At 46.5% G+C, this 23,434-nt stretch overlaps 1 protein-coding gene across 3 annotated transcripts in view; it reads left to right on the forward strand.

The window, feature by feature from the left end:
* Positions 1-23,434, forward strand: part of Ttc28 (tetratricopeptide repeat domain 28) — a 422,057-nt gene that overhangs the window by 216,793 nt on the left and 181,830 nt on the right. For all 3 annotated transcript variants that reach the window (XM_029533518.1, XM_029533517.1, XM_029533519.1), the window contains 3 exons: positions 5,628-5,775; positions 14,147-14,419; positions 15,403-15,533. In XM_029533518.1, coding sequence (XP_029389378.1) covers positions 5,628-5,775; positions 14,147-14,419; positions 15,403-15,533 — 552 coding nt within the window. The remainder of the gene's footprint in view (positions 1-5,627; positions 5,776-14,146; positions 14,420-15,402; positions 15,534-23,434) is intronic.

A 23,434-nucleotide genomic window follows, 5' to 3' on the forward strand; every position in this document is an offset into this window, starting at 1 on the left:
GGCTTCATAGAGGGAGTTTTGGAGTGTTCTTTCCTCTGTCTCTCCTTCTCCCTCCCTCCTTCCCCGCTTCCTTGTCTTTTCTCCCCTCCCTCCCTTCCTTCCTTCCTTCCTTCCTTCCTTCCTTCCTTCCTTCCTTCCTTCCTTCCTTCCTTCCCTCCTTCCTTTTTTCATGCTTTAAGAATAGGCTGCACATCTGTCTTGTGGAATCCTGCTCTGTGTGTGCCTGGGCCTGCATGTGGCTCTGTGTGCGCCCGCCTGGGCCTGCATGTGGCTCTGTGTGCGCCCGCCTGGGCCTGCATGTGTTTTACCTCGAGAACCTCTTACTTTTTAGTCTCAATTGTGTTTGTCTGTTTAAGTTGTTGATCTCTTTTTGGTTTAAGTTTGGTTGTTTGGCTGAAGAAAATCATGCATTTCTTTTTGGTTTTCCGGCTTAATAGAGTATGGGTTTTCTTTTTTACAATGTTATTTTATAAAATTCTGAGTTTCTTGCTATCTTTTGAAATGTTTCCCTGTTTATTTCTGATTCTGTTAAACTTGGGTCTTCTCTTTCTGAGTTAGTTTGGCCATCTATTGATATCATTTATCTTAGAGAACCCAAGAACCAACTCTTAGATTCATTGAGTTTTATATATAACTTATATATGTAATATGTATAATTTATGCAACATATATAATTTATTTGTGTCCTTGCTGACTTCTTAAATCTAAGCTCTCAGAGCTCAACACCTCTCTCAGAGGACGCTCTCACTGTGTCCCAGAGGTTTCGCTGTGCTGTGTTTTCTTTCTGTCTCAATGTCTTCTTTGACCCATTCGTCATCCAGTAATGAGTTATTTAATCTCCATGAGTTTGTGCATTTACTAGAGATTTCTTTGTTGTCAATTTTAAGTTTTATTGCATTATGGTCCATTGGAATACATGGAATTATTTCAATCTTTCTGAATTTGTAAAGATTTGTTTCCTGCCCCAGGATGCGGCATTTCAGGAGGCTTCCGTTTGCTGCTGTGTAGAATGTATATTTAATGGTATTTAGGTGAAATAGTCTCTAGATGTCTGTCTCACCCATCTGACGTATAATTTCATTATGATGTTTCTCCCCTTACTTTTTCTGTGGATAACCTGTCCAGCTAGACCCCGGACAGTGACTGGCAGGGTGTGGCTGGCTGAGTGGAGATCCTGGATGCTTTGCTGGGTGGGGGCTGCCAGGGCAGTTCCTTGTGGAAGCCTAGAGGTTGATGGCAGTGAGTGCAGGTGGTTGTGGCTAGACCGGGCCAGGGCACTGGGCGTGGGTCCTAGGCTACATCTGCGTGTTATGGAGGGGATGTGGCAGGTAGGGCCAGGTGGGCTCACCCATGGGGTGACTAGTATTTTAATACTTAAGTATATACTGGAATTCCCTGGATGCCCTTAGTCTGGAGTCATGTGTTCTTGTTAAGCCTTCAGAGACGGCTCTTCTATTCTGTGTCTGGTGCTGTGCTGAGTTCTCTGCTCTGTCACAGTAAACTACAATCTCATTTTCATCATCATTAGCTTAAGTTTTATTGTGGCATGTCACTCGCAGAAGTCCAAAGAATTAATTTTCTTCTGTAGTGACTTGTTGCTGGGGAAAGATCTGGGAGGGCCCCACTTGATGGGCACCTTACGTGGGGCTTGTTGTTCAGACATCCTGTCTCATCCTGTGTGCACTATGGAATACCAAGTGACAGTACCCGGAGAAAGCAGGGAACTGAGGACGGCCCCTGAACCTTTTCTCTGCATTTGAGGAAAAGAATCTAAGAAGCTGTGGAAGGCTCACCATCCAGTGTCACCATCTCATCTCATTTTGAGTTCAAAGAAAATGAAACAAGTAGAGTCTCTAGCACTGCCATGTCACTTTATACCACTACTTGCAAACTTCAAATGGTGTGTGTCTGTGAACACGTGTGTATGTGCATGTATTTGAACATGTGTTCACACATGTGTATGTATGTGCATGTATGTGAAAACATGATCACATGTGTGCATGTGTGTGAATTTGTGTGTACAAATGTGTGTGTGTGTGTGTGTGTGTGTATGCATATAGTTAGGCATGCCTTGGCACACATGTCAGGCCAGAAAACAATCTTGGGAGTCCATCTTTGCTGTCTACCTTGAGTATCTGTTGCTCACAGCTGCATCTGTTACTGAGGTTGGCATTTTCTCCAGGGTAAGCCAAATAAAACCTGCTTTTCATCATTTCACTTGATAAACTGTGAAGTCATTCATCTCTTAGTGAAATAATTGATGATTGAGTTTTGTTTTAACCATACAAGGACTTTTCAAAGTTAAAAGTATTTAAGATTTTTGTTTCTTAAAATACATACCAGAAACCAGTAACCCCAGATACTCTTTATCTCTCTCCCTTAGCAGTAACTCTTACTTATATAGATACCCAACACATTTATATGTATCAAGCATTTATTATTTATTTTTCATTTTGAGATAGGGTCTCACTCTGGTGCCCATGCTGGTCTGAAGCACACTGTACAGATCTGGTTGGCCTCAAACTCTAACTTATTCTCCTGTCACAGCCCCCCTGGGTCCTGGGATTTCCCAGTTGTGTCACCACACCCAAGCTGCATATGCATATATTATATAACCCAGGGCTTATTTGTAGCTAAGCGTTTCTTCAAGACCCATAGAACGATGGTTATTTCTAGGTGGAATGTATGACTGTATGACCCCTTAACGTGGGTGGGTAATGAAAAAAAATGTCTGCAGACACATTGAAGATGGGAACAGTGGCCAAGGCTAGAGGGAGGGAGAGAGGAGAGTGTGTGCTCACAGATGGGTTACCTTACATGCCTGCATTTTCACAGCTGCCGTTGGTTCAATTTCACAGAGACAAAATAGCCCATGGGCATCATTTGCTTAGGGGTTGGTTCTCAGTAAAAAGCCAGAGAAGTTTTACTTCTTCAGATTACCTCACCACACTGCTACACAATGCAGTAAGTGGATTTACGTGGAACCAGGAAAGTCTCCTGCTCTCAAGTTCTCCGAGTACTCATGTGATAGAAAATGATAGAGCTATATTTTCAGCAGTAGTTTGAGAGTCTGAAACTTCATTTAGATCTCATGAGTATCATTTATGAAAATGGTCAAGTGTGTTTAACTGAACAAAGATAATCTATGTTGTAAGAGTTGATAGAATAAGAAGCCACTTATTTAGAGACAGATGTACAAAAGCTGAGCACATTAATAATGTTATTTAAAAATAGATTTATTTATCTTATCATTTTATTGTATATGCATGGGTGTTTTGCCTTCATATATGCCTGTACACTGCAGAGACATCTTTCAGTGGATTGTTCTCTGTGTGCTTGCAAAGCAACTTTACGTCACAACACTGACTTCAAATCTTGGTTTAAGTTCTAAGTTTAGGGTCTGGGGAAATAACTTAGTTGGAAATAACTGTTTATGTGGAATGCTCCAGAGCATTAGTCCACAAGAAAAGAATCCACATGAAGAACTGGGTCCACGTGAAGAAGAGGGCGTTGTGGCCCTGGCTGTAGTCTCAGCTGTGGCAGGGGCTGACATATAGTTATGCCCAATGACGCTAAAGATCCCAGGGAGAGAGACCTTGTCCCAGAAGACACCGTGGGTGGTTCCTGAGGAACAGTACTTGAGGCTGATGTGTGTGGGCACACACACACACACACACACACACACACACACACACACACAACCAGAATTTAAAGAGAATTCTATAGTTAACCATTTCCAAGTTCTCTGATATCGTCTTCAGTTACCTCATGGACATCTGGTCAACCGTGTTCACATTGTTTTTCACCAGTTTGAAGCGAACCCCTTAAAGGATACAAAGAACAACAATCTTGGTTGTTTTGAAACAAAGTACACATATTTCAAGTGACTATTTTATTTTATTTTATGTACGTGAGTACACTGTAGCTACACAGATGGTTGTGGTTGTTGGGAATTGTATTTAGGACCTCTGCTCGCTCTGGTCGGCCCCTGCTTGCTCAGTCCCTGCTTGCTCAGGCCCAAAGATTTCATTTATTATTATGCATAAGTACACTGTAGCTGTCTTCAGACGCACCAGAAGAGGGCATCAGATATCATTACAGGTGGTTGTGAGCCACCATGTGGTTGCTGGGATTTGAACTCAGAATATTTGGAAGAGCAGTCAGTGCTCTTACCTGCTGAGCCATCTCGCCAGTCCTAGGTAACTATTTTAAACCATGTTTAAAACCCCACAAAGCATGTAACTGTGGGTAAAGTGCGAAAAGTGAGGCAGACATATAGCCACAAGCAGTTTGAAGCCAGCTAGGACGACACCGTGAGATCCTGATTCAAGCAACAAGAACAATCCTTCAACCGCCGCCCCCCCCCCAGACAAAACCAAACTGAGTTTTTAAACAAAGATGTATCCATGATCATTATTTTTTGTCAAGTTGACACAAACTAGAGTCACTGAGAAGAGGGACTCCCAAATAAAGACTTACTTCCTTCAGAAAGGCCTATGGGCACATCCGTGAGCAGTCTCTTAATTGCTACCTGACACAGGAGGCCCCATCCCACTATGGGCAGTTCCATCCCTAGGCAGTTGGGCCTGAGCTGTACAAATAAGGTAGCTGGGCCAGCAAGGGCCAGTGAACAGTGAGTAGTGTCCCCATGGTCTCTTCTGTTCCTGCGTGTTCCCAGCTTTCATCCCTGCCTTCTGTTGATGAGAGAATGTAATTTATGTGCCAAATAAAACCTTTTCTTCCCCAGGTTGTTTTTGGTCAGTGTTCTGTCCAAAGAGAAGAAGCAAACCAGAGCATGATGTGACAGGGCACATGATGTGACAGGGCACATGATGGGACTGACAGGTCACATGATGAGACAGGTCACATGATGGGACAGGTCACATGATGGGACTGATGGGGCACATGATGAGATAGGACACATAATAGGACAGGTCACATGATGGGATAGGGCACATGATGGGACAGGGTACATGATGGGGCAAGGCACATGATGTGACTGACAGGGCATATGATGGGACAGGGCACATGATGGGACAGGTCACCTGATGGGACAGGGCACATGAGACAGAAGTTGTATTTCACTCTCTGTTGTTACCGTACCATATTAGGCACCTTGGTAAGATATCAGAAAATCTTCAAATAGGCTATGCAGGGTGTCTCAGATTTGCCCTGATGCCAAGGACATAGTCTTGACCTATTTTTCCTTCTTCCCATGTCGCTCTAGTGCTAGGATTACAGGCTACCAGGTCTGGTTAAGAATGAGAATTTCTGTGGGGCTACCACATTGACTTTTTGTGGTGCATGGTGGGTGAGCACTATACCAACTGAGCTCCAGCTCCAGCCCAAGAACTGTGTTTCACATTATTGAGGAGCAATATGAGGACCAATGCCAATGAGTAGAACAGAGTCAGTGTGTCTGAGAAATGAAAGAAAAATTTAAGTGTGAGTTCTTGAAAGTAATACACTTTGTGATGTGTAGAAGAAATGAGTTCTTAGTTATCCACCCTTGATCCTGGTTTTGAGCCACAGGCATCTCATTCATAGCCCTGATAAAGAATCCCTGTGGGCACTCTGGATGGCAGTGTAATAAATAGGAACCCTTGTTCTTTCCCCTGTGTTTCCAGGCATACTTCCGACAGGGTGTTGCCCTCCAGTACCTTGGACGTCACGCGGACGCCCTGGCAGCCTTTGCATCTGGACTGGCTCAAGACCCCAAAAGTCTCCAGCTCCTGGTGGGAATGGTGGAAGCTGCCATGAAGTCTCCCATGAGAGGTAGGTGGGATGCGGGCCTTCAGGTGTGGCTGGAAAGCTGACATGCAGCCTTCCAGGACTAGGGACCTGCTGGGGTCTGTGGACTGGTGATGAACTGTCTAATGAGGGCAGAAGAGCTCATGTCTTTGTATTTTAGGCTTATTTAAATCATTCCCACTGTTAAATTAGTTTTAAGGTTCTAAACCATAATACCTCTAATAATAAGCTGATTTTCTTGTATGAATAAATATAGCCTTTAGAAATAATAAAATAAGAGAAGACATTAAGCTAGGCTTTCCTCCCTCCCTCCTTTCTCTTCCTCCCTCCCTCCTTTCTCTTCCTCTCTCCCTCCTTTTCTTTCCTTCCTTTGTCCTTTCTTCCTTCTAAGCAAAGCTCAGGAGTCAGTTCAACGGGATTAGGAGATAGTTTATTCTGGAGCCAAATATGAGTAACAGTGGCCTCCGGAACACACAGTTTAGATTGCCCCCTTCCACGTTTCCCAGTGTGGATGGAGTTCTGTGGAGTTGTATAGTAAGAGAATAAAGAACATTATAAATGAAAAATTAGAGTCAGTTATCACCTTGGTAGGAGTACCAGAGAGGAAGGTTGCAGCAGGATGTGAGATTCTTAGCTATGGTCTCAGAGGCTGCCTGGTGACTTCTCTAGCCAGTTAATTGGTGGACGGCAGGGTTTTGTTAAGTTAGTACTTGTAAAGGTTTCTAATCTGTTTATCAGGACGTCTGGTGAGGCACAGAGGTGGTCAGGGAGTGGTTCCTTATGGGGCTGAATGTAACCTGAGAGAAGCTGTGACTGGCCTCTGAACCTTGCAGCGTCCCAACTTCCCTCAGCCACACTTCCATTCTTTCTTCCTGAGAGAATCTCACCCTGTAGCCCAGGTTACCATGACCTTACTGTGTAGTCCAGGCTGGCCTGGAACTCGCAGCAATCCTCCTGTCTCAGCTTCCTGATGGTGGGATTACAGGTATGAGCTACCATGCCTGCCTTGTTCTTTCTTGTATTTCTTAAAGCTAGTGTGAGTGTAGCCATGGGCAGCCTCACATCTTCAGGGGAACAGGAAGAGGCTGCGTGCTGCCCTCGAAGGTCAGGAAACGTCAGGTGGGAACTTTTCTCTGTTGCTTTACTCTGATCTGTCTTCTGAGAAGACAGAGAACACCCTGATGTGGTCCCGGGCAAGGCTGGAGGAATTCTACGGCCCTGAGCCAACTGTCTTCACTGCAGTGCAGTGGTTTTATTCTCGTTTATTCTGTGATCCTAGGAGGTCACACTCAGGACCTGAAGAGATCCAGGCAAACATTGTAGCACTTACTGAGCTTTGATGCATGAGCACTTGGGAAATTTACGACGAAACCCACACACCGGCTATCACCTGACGTGAAGGCGGATCTGTGGCCTGTAGACATCTTATGCCTGTAGCTTATGTAAGGCAGAACTCTGTCTTCGCTATATAAACGGTCTGAGTTTTAATTGGCCTTGCTGACAGTATCATTTTGTCCATATTCACGTGTTTGCGGCATTAGGCACTGTAATTCGCTGCCTGTTATTGTACTTGGCTCAAATATGTGCCAGATAAAACTCTGATGAACCAGACAGTGCTCCTGCCTCTAAGTGGTTTGCTCTCTAGAGAAGGTATTTTCCCGAAGTTGGACATTTTACGTCGTTAGGGGAAAGAGGTAAGAAACTTTTCTTCAAGTCACATCTTTGCTTCAGGGACTAAAGGTTTTCCCCAGGACCGGCCTCCCTGTCAATAAACAGTGATTCAGTGCAACCCACGTGGGGCTCCAGGACTTCTAAGGGAACACGGTGAACAAGCCAACACCTATCTTCTTTACCATTTCCTAGAGTTTTGTTTTTGTTTTTATTATTATTTTTTAATTTTCTTGTATTTCTCTCTTTCCTCTCCGTGAAGGACATGCATGGAGCTTCTTTCTCCAAGGATTGGTAACACCTTTTAAAGAATGTATACAGAACACTTTTATTTAGTCCATGGAGACAACACCAGTTCATCCTGAGGCAGCCCTGCGGCTGCCCAAGGATGCTGCACCAAATGTGTTGTTATCCACAAAATGGCACCTGTTTGGCTTTGAAGCAATTTGTTGAGAAAAAAATTAATAATTTTCTTTTTTAAAAAATCTTCCCTGTGGTGTCAGATCAGCTGTCACCCTCAGGGTCCCCCGCTTCCCATCTCGCAGTGAGTGACCCTGGAGAAAAGCCTGCTTCTTACAGGTGTCTGGAGCCCTTTTTCATGAGCCCCACTTGCTCTAGCATCACCTTTTCTCCTCGCTCTGCCCCAGTTGATCTCTTTTGAGCATCCTTTCTTAGGCCTATGGATCTGCAAGGTGTGGTCCTGCACATGTGCACCCTCCTGCATCCCGGAAGCCCTGCTCTGTGGTGTGTGGCAGCGACTCTCAGAACCATCACTATTTGCTCCTTGGGCTTTACAGACATTGTTACCATCCTGCATTTCTCTATATTTCTGACACTGAGGCACAACACTGAGGGTTTGGACCCTCCACAAACAGATCTGACCTGTTGTGTCCTCTTGTTGTTGTCTTATTTGTTTGTTTGTTGAATCAGGGTATCATGCATCCCAGCATGGTCTCAAACCCACAGGGTAGCTAAGGCAGGCCTGAAAATCTTAATCCTCCCACCTCCCAAGTATGTGCCATGTTGCCTGGCCTGTTTTGTAATTCTGAAATACAACAGGAAAACAAATAAACAAACAAAAAACCCACATAAAACAAAACCCTAAAAACCTCCCTAGCTCAGGTGCTTCTGTAAAATACATGGCATAAAATACCTACCATTTTATGTTTAATTTTGATGAGTGTTTTGTTTGCATGCGCATATGTCTGAGTATCACATGTATGCAGTGCCCTTGGAGGCCTGAGGAGGGTACTGGGTCCTCTGGAACTGAAGTTATAGATGATTGCCAGCTGCCACGTGAATGTTGAGAACTGAACCTGTGTCCTCTGGAAGAGCAGCAACTTCTTGTAACCCCCGAGCCATCCCTTCAGTGCCAGGGTTTTTTGTTTGTTTGTTTGTTTTATTTTGTTTTAAGGCTAGATTTCATCTTAGGGCTGGGAATATGGCTCAGCACTATAACACACTTGCCTAACACATACTGAGTCTGAGTTCAATCTCAGGACTACAAAGAGAAAGAGTTCTTTTTTCTAAGGAAGGATCAGCCTGTATTTATATAATTTTATTCCTATATAAATATACTATCTCTGTCTGTGTTAAAATTAATTTGATTTTTATTCTTGTTCTCTGTTCTCCTAACCAAACTATCTGATTTCTTTTATTTTTATCATTTCACCTATGCGAACAAACCAATTGTGAGTAATCTTTCTTGTGGATATGGCTACGTCATAATATATGCATCTCTCTATGGTCACATCACAATACATGTATCTCTATGGTCATGTCACAATACATGTATCTATCCATAGTCACAGCACAATACATCTATCTCTCTATAGTCAGGTCATGAGACATGTATCTCTCTGTGGCCATGTCACGATGCACATATCTCTCTATGTTTACATCACAATACATGTATCTTTCTTAAACCACTAACCAAATATAGAACTAAAGGTAACTGCAAACTGAGAGGGCATCTTGCTCTTCTGTCATCCGGGCTGTTTCGCTCTCTTTCTGAGCCAGCCATTCAGTGTTGTGTAGCTGCTTAAGGGATGTGGATGTTGAGGGGCTTGTGCCCGCTGTGGGCTCTGTAACACAGATGCGGAATGAGGCCGAGGTCACCAACAGCCTTTCTCCAAGGACTGCTGGGGACTCCTGTGTGTCTCTCCCTTCTCTTCTGCTAGTTCAGTCATCTAAAGAAGGTCGCCTTTGTGAGCTGTCACCTGCTTCAATCCTATCAGCTCTGGACAGATCCATGGAGACTGCTTCAGCCAGTGCCCATGGAGGATAGCTGGCAAATGCTTAGGCTTTTCTTGCTCGGTTCGAAGGCCTCCTCTTCATTCTGTGTCTGTGTCTGCCCCCTGTGAACAACCTCCCCCTGTGGCTCTTTTAGGCCCAGTCCCTTTTCATAAGAGCCCTGCTTTGGAAATGTTATGTGAGGAACATGGATTTTCTTCTCACAAGAAAGGGATCTGGTCCCAGAGATGTGATCTGCTAGCCTACTGGCAGTGAGGTGCCATTGCTTCCTCTGCCCCGCCTTTCTGTGAAGGGGGAAGGATGATGCCCATCCCATAATGTTCCAGGAGCCATAGGAGTGAGGCAGGCCCTGCAGGCCTTCTCCTCTGCAGATGGGACTCTTCTTTTCCTGGTGCTCGCAGGGTACCCAGGGTCCCCTTCCTTCATGTACCCTCACTGGAAGTCACACTCTGGTCTCAGCATCAGAAACCTGACTTCCTAGACAACCCTGTGATTTCCTGTATGCCATTTCCTCCATGAAGCGCTGGCCTTAGGACCACTTAGGGTCCCTGGTACATCCACAGTTCTCAGAACTCCGGCTGGGGACTGCACCCTCCGCTTGGTTGGGCGGACCCTGATGCAGCAGATGCTCTCACAGAGTCCCTCCTTATTGCTCAGCTCACTCATGGATATCAGGCTGTGTTGACCAAGTGTCTGGAGAAGCCCCAGTTCAGAAGTGTCCTAGTGTGGAGAGCTGTGCCTCTTAGAGCTGGCGAGTGTGGCATGCCTCCTAGCAGAGGGCGACTAACTGACCTACTGTCAGCCTCTGCTCCATTCTCACAGGCTCCTGGAGTGTCAGGAAGTGGGACTTTATTCTTCTTAAATTCCCAAGGACTTTACATTTCAAAAACCTACAGCAGGGGCCTGGTCAGTGTTGCAAAGGGCCTTTATATTCCTATGGAATCGGTTTGCCGCTGGTTATTTCATGTATTATGCATAAATTCTAGAAAGAAAAACATCTGAATAGCTACAGGCTGCCAAAATTCCGTTCTGTCTAATCTGCTAAAAATCACAAAATTAGTCCCTCTGATGATAGCACAAGTTTATCTTAGAACAGGGATTAGAGCAGCAGATTTGGAAAGTGTCTCAGAGATTATCTTTAGATTTTTAAAAAGTGGCTTACAATCTCTTTCATCAAAAGAAACGCAGTTGGCTGGATACAGTGGCCTGATCCTGTGGTCCTGGCTACTTGGGAGGTTAAGATGGGAAAGTGGCTCACAGCCAGGAATTTGAGACCAGCCTGGGCCACATAGAAAAACCCTAACTCAAGCTCCTCCCTCCCTCTCAACCCAACTGCTGACTGGAGATTCTGGCTAGTGATCTAAGAGATAGAATCTCCGCTTAAGCAGATCACTTTTTAAAGGGAAATTACATACAGTCAAGTGGATGCTCTGTATCTTTAGATATAGGCAGAGATGTACACATGTACATAGGTGTCTATGAGCACATATAACCATGCTCATGTGCACATAGACATGTGTGCGTAACCATGGCCACAGCCGTCGCCCTTGCACTTGGCCGTGTGAGCTTAGTTTTGAAGGGCAGGCATGTTCTTTCAGCCGTCACTCACTGTCTTTCCCACTAAGCCACATCAGCTCCCACTGCTACCTAAAATGCCTGGTCAGCTCAAACCGGCCTGTTGGGGGATCTCTCTCGCCCTTGCGTCTGTCTTATCCTGGCTCCCTGACTAAGATACCCCTTTCCCTTACGGGGCGCCTCCCACTCAGAATAAAAGCAACAGAGTTTAAAAGCTACCCTTTAACAAGTCAAGCTCCACCCCCGAAGCTTGAGCACCCTGGGTAACATGGCTCTCAAATCACCTTACATGTTGCTTGGCAGTGGTATTTAGTGTTTAATGTACTCATCGTTTCTTTTTGTCCACTTTGAGTGGGGATTTCCTTTTTTCTTTATAATTTTCCTAATTTCACTCCCATCTACCCCCAAGCTTGCCCAAGCAGAGGTTTCTCTTTCCTTCTTGGGGGTTTCTGGACAGCTCCTCCTGTGGTCCTCTGTTACAGTGTTGTCTCTGCTGCTGTCTCAGGGCTGCGCAGTCGCTGTGGGAAAGCCTGTCTTGCTCTGAAGCTGGGGCCTATGCCTGCCTCCATCATTTCAGGACAGGCATCTGAGCACCTTCCCCGTCTGTCTGTCAGGACTACCTGTGTTCTGCCTTCCACTATAGAAGCTGAAGCATCCAGCCCCAGTGTTCCCACTCACCTTTGCAGCCGAGACCCAAGCTTTGAATCAGAAACTACAGTTCTAGTGAAGAGAGGGGTCACATAGAATTTATTGCGATGGATGGCAACATCCTTTTCTGAGAGTTGTGCTCAGTGACAGGGCTCTGCCCGGGGCTCGAGGCTGCATCTCCACGGTCCACTGCATAACTCAGTGGATTTCTACTTAAAAGCCGGCAAGGTCTCCGTAGCTTGCAACCACATCTTCCTGCTCTGGCCATCCAGTGGCCTGGAGGCCTGCAGTGGACTCTGACTTTGCCTCTGACCCCATCTGATTAACCTTAGCTGAATCAGATGAATGCCCAGCTCTTTGTTTGCGAATGATGGTACTGCTGGTATCTCATCTCCGCTTTGCTCAGTGGAGGTGAGGTGCTCGCTTCTGAACACCACTGTCTGCCGGCCCGGCCCACCGTGGGATCTTGCTCTTGGAACTCTGGGCTCTGCCCCTCTTCTGTGTAGCAGTTCCTGCCCTCTGCTGCTGCCTGTGCTCTCTGTGTTTAGCCCCATTGGCCAGCTACTGCTCACTAGCACGCTGCTGCTTGTGTCTTGACAGGAGTAAAAACGTTCTTTGTTCTCTGTTTACTGATCTGATTGAAGGGAAAATGCTTTAGGCACCAGTGAGCTTCAGGGTTTCCCTGGTGATGTTGACTCAGGCGGAGAGCTCCTTAGCAGAGAACTGAAAAGTCATAAATCGTGGCCTTTGGCCAGGAGGTGAGGTTTAAAGAGACCAGCATGGCTGCGGGCTTGGTGCATGGATTATTGGAACCACTACTGTGAGGGAGGTTTCTGGACCACAAGAGGCATAGTCAGAACTCTTACTTCTCTAAAGAAAATAGGGAAGGGTGGGGCGGGAGCCTGTCATCCTTATCCACCCCCACCAAATGGAACTGACCCCACATGGCTTAATGACCTCTGACCTACACCCCCGACTGTTGCCACTGGAAGATAAAATGGGCTAAAAATGGGCTAAACATTAATTTTATCACCTTAAAGCTCACCCTGGTACAGGGGATGGTTTCCTTCTGGCTTGGCTTGCTGATGTTTTGGTGTGTGTGTGTGTGTGCGCGTGCTAGTATCAGAAGTAGCCTTGAGAACGGTTGGCGTTTTGTGGGTACCCTTTACTGCATCTTGTAGGAGAAGTTACAAGCAGGTTGCTTTCGATGATGTGCATGTCCAAGACTCGCTCACCAGTGAGACAGAGGATGGGGTTTTATCACAGGTCTTCAGTGTACTACTTGGCTACTCAGAATAAAGCACAGCCGACCAAAAAAACACATCTCTCACCTCAAAGGGGATAAGAGAGAGTTTATCTGGGAGCCAGATATGAATGAGGGTGGCCTAGGAACACAGATTTAGCTTACCCCAACTTCCGTGTTCCAGTAAGGTAGCAAGTCCATTAACTTTTCTATGGTGGCAGAACAAAGACAGGTCATGAATCAAGACACTTTCTGAATCCACGGTGACTGCATCCTGAAGGCAGGTGCCAGCAGTCGGGGTGACAGAAACCTGTCAGAGACCTAAGATGCCACCTGACACACCACGCTCTTTGGTTGGTGAAAAATCTGCAGTTTTACTATTCGTTTCAAAAGAGAATGGCTGTTTACTAGGCTAAAGATGGTCCAAGACCGATTGCAATGAGGCTCTGGACCTTCTGTGTTCCAGCACCTGCGGTGACCACAATTTTAATGAGCCAGTCAGCCTCTGAGGTGCAGCTGCTTTCACAGAATTCTCATTCACAGTCAGCAACAGGCTTATTTGGGAAATATTCCTACTGAGCAAACATGGAACAGTTCTAAAACAGTTGATAGCTAGACTGTACAATACAAGCCATAAATGAAGATGTCTTTAGATATGGGAGTATCTGAACCAGAGTATCAGCTGGAAAGTGGAGGGTGGTACCCAGCGGAGGGTGGCTGGAAGCATGGTCTTGTGATGCTCTGAGGAGGAGCGAGACAGACCAGGACCTTTCAGGAGATATGTTGCATCGTGAGCCATGAAAATCAGAAAAGAGGATGAGTGTGGCCACGCCCACAGGGGAAGGAACTGGGGGATGGGTGGGCATCGCTGGTTGTAGGCCATCATGTGGTGGGAGGTTCCAGCGTGGAGAGCTGGTGCATGAACCAGACTGCAGACATGTTTCTAGTGCATAAAGGAAAGACCGCTGTGCTTACCAATCTTCATGCTCTTGTTTTCTTTTTCTTCAGACACCCTGGAGCCCACTTACCAGCAGCTTCAGAAAATGAAACTGGACAAGAGTCCCTTTGTGGTCGTGTCTGTGGTTGGGCAGGAACTCCTGACAGCCGGCCACCACGGGGCCTCCGTGGTTGTCTTAGAAGCTGCCCTGAAGATTGGCACTTGCAGCCTCAAACTGAGAGGCTCTGTCTTCTCCGCCCTGAGCAGCGCACACTGGTCCCTTGGCAACACAGAGAAGAGCACGGGGTACATGCAGCAAGACTTGGATGTAGCCAAGACCTTAGGTATGCATCCCGCCTGCTTTAGGGCCTCACGTCTTGAGGATCCTCGTACAGTTAGGGTCCAAGGCTCCCAGGAGGCCTTGCAATGTGATGATCATGTTCATAATCTTCCTCATGGCTTTCCAGCTCACAGTTTTAAGGCTCCAGTTGCTGGTTCTGTGGGTGACTCAACTTCATTTTAATTTTGGCCTCTAAGAGAACCCACCAAGGTTTGTCAAACAGCACAGCACAGACTGGGTGTGGTGGACCATGCTGAGAGGCAGAAGCAGGTGAATCTCTGTGAGTTCCAGGCCAGCCAGAGATGTACAGTGAGAGTCTGTCTCAGACGAAACAAAGGAGAAGCGGGGTGAGGGGTGGGCACAGCCTAGTCGAGGTTCAGAACCTGCACTGTGGAGACAGATGATGATGTGGCATCAATGCCACCTACTAGCTGGGGGCTTGGGAATTTGTCTCTTGGTGTTTTGGAGGCAAGGTCTCAGTACATAGCTCAGGCCAGCCCTTATCCTGTGAGCCCCCTGCCTCTTTGCAGGGGGGAATAGGAGGCATGGCCGCGACTGTGGTCGCCGCTGTACTGGTTATCCAGGGACTTTCGGGTTACAGGAAGGAGGGCTGTGGGGATCTGCCATCAGATACGCACAGAGAAGTGATGTATGAGAGGAGGCCCGGAGTCAAATGGCTGAACCAGCAAGCTGATAATTGCTCAGAACCAAAGGTCATCTGCATAGCGAGGAGGACACTCCCAATAGCAGCTGGTTTGTGTCTCCGTCTGCACTCTCCCGTCCGAGACCCCTCTGCCCCCGTGCACGTGTGTGTTACAGCAATAACATTTGTCCACAGAGTTAGGTCCTAGGATCTTATCTCCCTGTATAGAGTCTAAAGGAAAGTAACTTAAATCCTAGCTAGTAAATTTGTGGCTTTTAAGAGAACCATATATGTTATAAATAATGCTATAACTTAGGTAATTTTTCTCCTTAAATCCAAATCAGGTGACCAGACAGGAGAATGCCGAGCTCATGGGAACCTAGGCTCTGCATTCTTTTCCAAGGGGAATTACCGAGAGGCCCTCACAAACCACAGGCATCAGCTGGTGCTCGCCATGAAGCTCAAGGACCGGGAGGTATGAAACTCACTTGCAAACCAAACTCCGTTTTCAGAAATGCGGAGTCCCTCTATCTGTGCAGGAAGCGTGTGGGGCGCCTTAACATCTCCGGAAGTTCATAGTCATTGAGACTGTCATGCCCGGTCAGGTACTGAATGTCTTTTGCATAGTCCTTGAGTATGTACAGAGAGAGAAGGTCTTGTCTCAGACGTCAGGAGCGAGCAGCCTGCTCAGGTGTGTCATTCTAAGTCTCTTCAAGTATGCCATGAAACTCACAGGGAAACTGGCAGGGAACTGTGTCTGGTGACACGCTAGCTCACACGAGCTTTGTTTGTGATCTAGTGTTATGACTGTCCCTCCTTCATTTTGTTTCTTTGTTTGAGAGAAGCCTGATGAGTTTATAAGGAGAGCCAAATGTCACAGTGAAGACCGTACTTGCAGTGTCGACTGTGACTTTCTTTGAAAGTTGATATCCAGCATGGCTGGCACAGTGAGAAACCCTCCCTGTCTGCTCTTGGGCAGAGGGTGGACTTGAGTTTCAGGTGCACCCGGCCCTGAGTCATAGCTGCACTTCCTGGCTGTGGGGCCACCTTCCTTTCTTCTGTTCTATTTGGGGCATGGTGACTGATCTTCACTGTCCTGCTTTATGGCCGCACGGTTGTGTAGGGTCATGTATAACATACGTGAAGCGCTGGTGTAGTGCCTGGAATCCCATGACCGCCTTCCATTAAAGCAGTTTTATAAATTATGGCTTTTATCATATTAATAGATGTGATAAAAAAAGGGCAGAGCAGAGGGAAGGATATATTCATAAGTGATATATATATATATATATATATATATATATATATATATATATACATAAGTTCAGTTATATTTGCTTGTTGGAGATTTTACAATGGGACGGTTATTACAATTATATCATTTAAGCAGCAGCCAAAAACTTCAGGTTTCAGGGGGGTTATCAGGCACCCATGCTAGAAAAAACCAGGAGTTTTAAAACAGCATTTGAAAATACCAGACATGCAGAGAGCCTGTAGTCCCAGCTCTTGGCAAGATGGAGCAGGAGGATAGATCCAGTTAGAAGCAAGAGACTGTCCTGGACAGCACAGTGAGACCCTGTACCCACTGAGGCAGCTCGCCGTTGTCACTGAGGCAGCTCGCTGCTGTCACTGAGGCAGCTCGCCGTTGTCACTGAGGCAGCTCAGGAGGGACCGGCCAAGCCCGACAACTGGAGTTCCATCCCTCAGACCGCTTGGTAGAAGGAGAGAACCTACTGTCCCCCTCCCTCTCCCTCTAAGTTATCCTCTGATCTACAGTGCGTGCGCGCGCGCGCGCGCGCGCGCACACACACACACACACATCAATAAACAAATTTCAAAAAAAAATTGTTTTTGAAAGGAAGGAAAAGCGGATACCTCTAGCCCCAGCAGGTAGCATTGCTGAAAACTCTGAACTAGGCTGGAGCACATGAAGCCCGTATTTCATTTCACTTCTTTTTTATTTTAAGGAAATGCGAGAGGGCCGGGTTTAAAGAGGCGTTCACCTCTGCAGGGCCGGCCATTTGCTCTCGTAGGAAGGTGTTTGGATGCTTTGTCAGCACTTTTATCCTCCCCCGCTTCCCATCAGTTCTGAAAGCCCAGGAAGCTTTGCTTATAATTATATTTATTCCTCGTTTACTTTGAGATCGGGTCTCACTTTGTAGACATAGCCCTGGTTAGGCTAGAGCTCGTCACACTGGACTCTTCTCCTGCCATGTCACCTGAGAGCCAGGGCAAGGCATGTGCCGCAGCTCCCAGTGGGCAACGGGGCTTGCAAAGACAAATGTACCAATGGCATTAAGAAGTGAGAGCTGGCCAGGTCCTGAAGGGCGGGACAACTGTCTACAAATATGCCGAGACTTTCCTTTACCTGTTCTTTCTCACCTGTGGGGTGTTTGCACTAGCCCAGCTTTGGGAGGGGGTTCACTCACTGTGATGCAGCCATCCCCTGGGTCTCCTGCCCTGGGTCTCCTGCCCTGGGTCTCCTCCCCTGGGTCTCCTCCCCTGGGTCTCCTCCCCTGGGTCTCCTCCGTGCTGTGGTTTTTCTGTCTCTGGGCTTATCTATCACCTGGGATTATTTATAGTATGTGAACTATCAATGTGCAGTGTGTTCTTAGGAAATGATTGATATGAGAGCAGAGGGGGCCCTGAGTGACACTAGTGCTTGCTCCTTCTCCCCAACTCTCTGACCGCGAAGTCGCCACCTGTGCAGGCACCTGCCACCCTCCTGGTCCATGGCACGTCCACTGCTGTAGTAGCTGCAGGCTTGCCCTTCGGGAAGCCCACAGCCCGGCCTATCTGCCGCAGATGGCCCCTTACAAGGCTGGCTTTGAACACATTTCCTCCTGTCCCCTTGTGGAGGATAGAATGCATCTAGCTGCCATGACCTTGTGGAGCCCCTTCCATCCTTCGTTTTCCCTCCACCAGGAATAGAACTTGGCCTCTCCCTGAGGGACTGCCTCTCGGACACCACATTCTCTTCCAAGTTGAACCCCACCATTCACTTCCCCTCCGGGTTGGAGATGTTGACAGTTATAACAACTTTAGCTGTCCTCTTCTGGTTTGAACTCGTTCTTGCTACAGGTCCAGACTCCTGCTTGGTGTCACTCGAGAGTGTGCCTTCTGTCCCCAGGCTAATGTGGACCTGTGCATCTCTCTTGTTTGTCTCTGGAGCTTTAGAATGGCTTCCGTGTTCTTGAAATGTACTGTTAGATTCTTGGCACCTCTCTGAATTTCTTTGGCTCATAGCTCTGCGTGGCTCTGACACATAGCAGTGATTACTCTCTTCCTTTCCGTTTGGTAGGAACATTTGAGATGGACTTTCTCAGCCAGCCTCAGTTATACAATATGACAGCCCTGACTGTAGTTTCCTGTTGCATCCAAGAACTCAGAATTTGTTCAGTCCAGGTGACTGACCGTGTTCCCTTCCCGCTTCATCTCCACACTGGTGGGCCCCATGCCATCTCTGAGCCTCCATCAGCTTGACTCCCAGGTCTGAGCGAGGTCATACAGTGTTTTCCTTACAGTGAGTTAACACAACACTCAGACCTGCTGTCATTCCCTGCTGTTAATTTGACACTTGGGTTGTTCCAATATCATGGATGCTGTGGACACAGTGTCTCTCTTAGCTTCTCCTTCTCTTCACATGACATTAGGGAGTAACCCCAGGACCCTGTGCAAGCTAGACAAGTATTCCAATGCTGAGCGCTCTTTCCAGCCCACTCGGAATCTTTGGGGTTTTTCTTCCCTTTTTAGTGCTGTGGTTTACCTTATATGTGATAAACTAAATGTCTTTATTCCAATGTTGTTGAAAACTGCCCAGTGATAGATAATCCTGGAGTTCACTGTGTCAGGCCGTGGAGGAGTGGGCAAAGGGTACCAGCACAGAAGTGCATGTTTTGTTCAGGCTGGAAGTTCTAATAGGCAAGTCTGGGATTCTTGGATCTGCAGCTCCCCCAGAAACCCCAGGCACAGGCGGGGCTCGGTGTGAGCATGTGCACACAGTCCCCCCCACCCCCCTCCCCGCCCCAGCCTGGTCTTTAGTACACTGAGATGTGAAGGCGCTGCTTAGCAACCAGCAGTGAGTGCTGTCTCAATTGATGCTAGGTTGCTGTGAGTTCAGACAGGGACTGGTCATCCACTCAAGGTGTCTTCAGGAAACGGCTGAGATACTGGGATATCTGTTGCGCTATGCTGACGTGATAAGAGTTTCATTTCTTTAAAGATAGTATTTGTTTTGAACAATGACAGAGAAATGCATGGAGGTAACCAAGCTTTTGCCCACCATACTGTTACCATTTCAGACACACTCTGTTAGCCATATGCAGTTCTGTTTGTGTCAATTCAAATCAAAGCTGAAACCCTTTTATAAGATTGTTTTTTAGCCTTCTCCTCTTACCTTTTTCTCCTGAATGTAAAGTCTTTTTCATAATTACCCCACCCTCCTGCCCCTCTCACAGTTCCATATTTAGGGGTTGCAGGTGTTTTGGAATTATAGAATTGGAGGCAGCACCACAGTAGCTAAGCTGGTGAAAGCTGCATTGTGCTTTATCTTTTCCTTGGGCTGCATTACAACGCACCAGCTTCTCCGGGAAAAGCTTTAGAATCTTCTAGCACTCAGGCAAACTGCCCCAAAGGAGACTGCGTCTGTTCTGGTCGCACCAACAACGGGGCCTGGGATTTGCCTCCTCACCCAAACCAACATGAGGCATTAATATTAGAATGTAAAGCTCGGTTGTATAAGTTTAAAAAGTAGCATCCAGTATGTGTTTGTTCAGAGACAGGGTCTCACTCTGTGGCCCTGCTGGCCTGGAGCTTGCTGTGTAGACTAGGCTGACCTCGAACTCATGAACTTCTGCCTCGGTTGCTGTGTCAAGGATGTGTCATTCTGTTTGTGTGGCTTTGGTCAGTTGGATGAACTGTTTTTGATTGTTCCATATACAACTTCACTCTCTGGAGACAATGAGGTCTCACTCTGTGGCTCAGGCTAGCCTGGAACTCACATCTGTAGCCTAGGCTGGCCTGGAACTTGTGATCTCCATGCCTCAGATTATAGGTGTGTGCCTCCAGGTCTGGTTCCTGTCTGAGTCTCTGTTTCCTGTACATGTTTTGGATGTTTTGTAAGGGCTGGAGTGTCTATTGCCCCACTGCGTCTAGAAACTGTGCGTTAAATATTGTTACCCTGTGACATGCTCACACCTGCTATGATGAGATTCCGAGTCTATTCCTTTGGAAGATGTTATACTCTGCACCGCCTGCTGGAGTGCTTCAGGATCACTTGTTACCCTCTGGAGAATCTTCCCTTTGGGTTTCTGTTTGAGCTCTGTACATGCTAAGTGTGGGAAAATGGTATCTTTACTATAAGGAGTCGCCCATGAAAGAACCAGCTCTGTTCCTTCATTTATTCTTTAGACTTCTTGCTCACATACATTGAAATGGGTCTTCTTGCATCCTCATCGAGCCTGTGGATGTGGTGTGTTGCCTCCTGTGCCATCTGCCATACCGGCACAGGAAAAGGGTGAGTCTGAATTCATAAATAGCCAAGTGTAATTTTCTCAGAGCAGTTTCATCAGCCTGTGACTTTGGTTGATCCTTTGAGTTCTCCAGTAAGGCAGACCTCCTGCAGGTGATGGCAGTTTGTCCTACAGTTTAGGCAACTTTTACCCTTTGACTGCCACACTGATTAGAATTTGAAGAGCTCTGAGTGGCAGCCATACCCACCAGCATCAAAAGCTCAGCCTGTGATCTGTGCTCTCTCTAGTTGATGTTCTGTCACTCATGCCTCTGGTGTGTGACTGCGCTCCGTGGGCACCTGTGCTGGGACACCTCTTCCAGTTAGTCTCCTTTGCTCCTCTCATAGACAGTTTGTTTCTATGTCCACACCACATACTCAATGACACCATGTATCTGTATAAAGTCTAAGAGCTACATTTGAGAGAAAATGTGATAATTCACTCAGTAGGGTTATCTCCACTTGTGTCAATTTTCTTGCAAATGTCACATTCTCTTTACCAATTCCCCTGTTGATGGACACCTCTATAGTTCCCATAACTTGGCTGTCATAATGTATCCTTTTAAATGTAACATTGCCTCAGTGACATTTAATTACATGTTATATATTCTGTTGCATTATTTTATATTGACATAACACCCTCTGAAGCAAAGGTAACCCCTGAAAACACTGGGGTCTGGAGATAACGCATCACATCTTGCTACCTCATGCATCTGAGCTCTGGGGAACTTTAGGATTTTACCAAACAGTAAGATGGCAACCTGAAAGCCATTCATCTGCTCACCTTTAGAAGCAATGGGGTTTCCTTTTATGCAATTACTCTCAGATACTTAATAGGGGAGGTGATACCTTCGCCACAGGATTTTTCATTGAGAGTAACCTTCTGTCTCTTTTAATGGCTTCAAAATTAATTTCAGGTGCCCACAGAGACCTTCCTGTGAGTGAATATTAATTGTCAGGAGGGTCCATAAATTACATTATATTAAATGTTCTCGAGTCAGGAAATCTGATATGCAAATGCACAAATGCCTCCAAAGGTCTTTCCAGCCTCATTTCTCTCCCGAGCACTGTGTTTCTCTACCCATCTGATCTGCCCCCCAGGACCCCACTTTGGCTCTGTGCACCTGTCTCAGCCTTCAGCATCTGTGTGCTGCTGAACTGCTCTTGGATTTTCACCGAGGCCACCTCCCTGTCATGCTCATGACTCTTCTGGTAACTGAATTCTCTTATTTCTGCAGTAGGAATCTGTTTTTCCTCGCTTTCATTCTCTTTAAGTAACTCTACAAGTTGAGAAGAAGGGGTGTTCACTCCGGGGTCTGTTAACATGGCCCAAGATACAGAAATGGTTGAGTATGAGTTTAGGTGTCCCACAACCGTGAACTTGAATTTTGCCTTTGTCAATAATTGCTGTGTGGCCCCCAGACAGTTTAACTGGACTGACGGTCATTCAAGTGGTTTCATTTTCTGGCTGCTTTAACAGCTTTTCTTTGAATCTTCTGGGGAACACCAGCCCTTATTTCTTAGGTCTTTGCTGACACATGTTTAGAATGATAGATTTTTGCTAGTTATTTGAAGCGGTTGTAACGAGGTATGTCATAAGCAATTTAAGGGATTCCTAAACTCCAACAACAAAAAAAAATAGTTAAAAGTTAAAAGTGAGTCGGGGGCACAGGCATCTGAGCGGGTAACTTTGGATGCTGTCACATGCAGTTAGGATGCTATTGTGAAATTAAATGTTATTTCAAAGATGCTGCCTTCAGAGCACAGAGCTTGAGGTTCTAGGATTCTGAAAGGATTCTGTCGCTGCCCTTGGGGTCCTTGGGGTCACTGTGTCCTCCTGGCTTTCTCATCTGTGTGGGCACCGTATGTAACTATGGAATAGCAGTGCCTACTTTAGGGTAACACGGGTTTGTCTCAAATATTTAAGGGAAGTGGGCACTACTTTGAAGAGGCATTTTTTTTTGCTGGGTGGCTCACACTGGAGTGTGCAAATGTCCTGGTTTCTGAACGTTCTAGTTTTCTAAGTTTACCCTGATTCTGGTTTCTTCTCTGTCCGACCATTTCTTACACACTTTTTTTCATTTGCCCTTCTGAAATTTAGTTCAGACCATGAAATTACCTGTTCAAAAAGCTTTACTAGGTTCAGTTGCCTCTGGGGGGAATCTAAATACCTTCATAACCATCCCCACTGCCTTTCCACTGTTCTCCCTGTAGCCCCTGTGGGTCTGCTTGCCTTAAGTTTGTCCTTCTGCACATTAGCTCATTCTGGTTCCCCTGTGTGGAAGCCCTCCTTTCGACCCTGTTCAGTTTGTCTGAACATCTCTGGATCCCCAATGCTCTTTCCCTGTTCTCATTGTTTCTATCTGACATTCTGTGAACTGCTGATGAGGTCCAATTTAGCGTTCGCTTTTCGGCCTGCTTCCGGAAATATATGTGTCTCTCAAGGTCACGCGGCTTTCTCATTTCAGTATCTGCACTTAGATCTGTGGCCAGGCTTGGTTTGGGGCAGAGAACAAAGTCAGGTTTCTTCCCGCAGATCCAGCCCTCGAGACCCTGCAGTGTGTGCTGCCGTCCCCATACGTCCTTCTGCCATCATGCAGACAGCACAGAGCTTCTAATGAGTCTCATCTCTGACACGGCCATTCTCATGGCTCTGTTGTAGGCTGAGGTTGTGCTGGCGTCCTGCTCTTTCTCTCCTACATGTGGATGTGATGTATTCCTGAACCAGCTTGTCAGCCCACTTTCTCTAGACATCCAACTGCAACTGTGATTAGATCTCGGCTTTATATATTTATTTATTGGACAGTGGGGCTATAGCCCATTTTCTGTGCACTTAAATATAACTGCGTATATATACAATACCTAGT

The sequence above is a fragment of the Mus pahari genome, chromosome 23 (assembly GCF_900095145.1).
Source record: "Mus pahari chromosome 23, PAHARI_EIJ_v1.1, whole genome shotgun sequence".
NCBI lineage: Eukaryota > Metazoa > Chordata > Mammalia > Rodentia > Muridae > Mus > Mus pahari.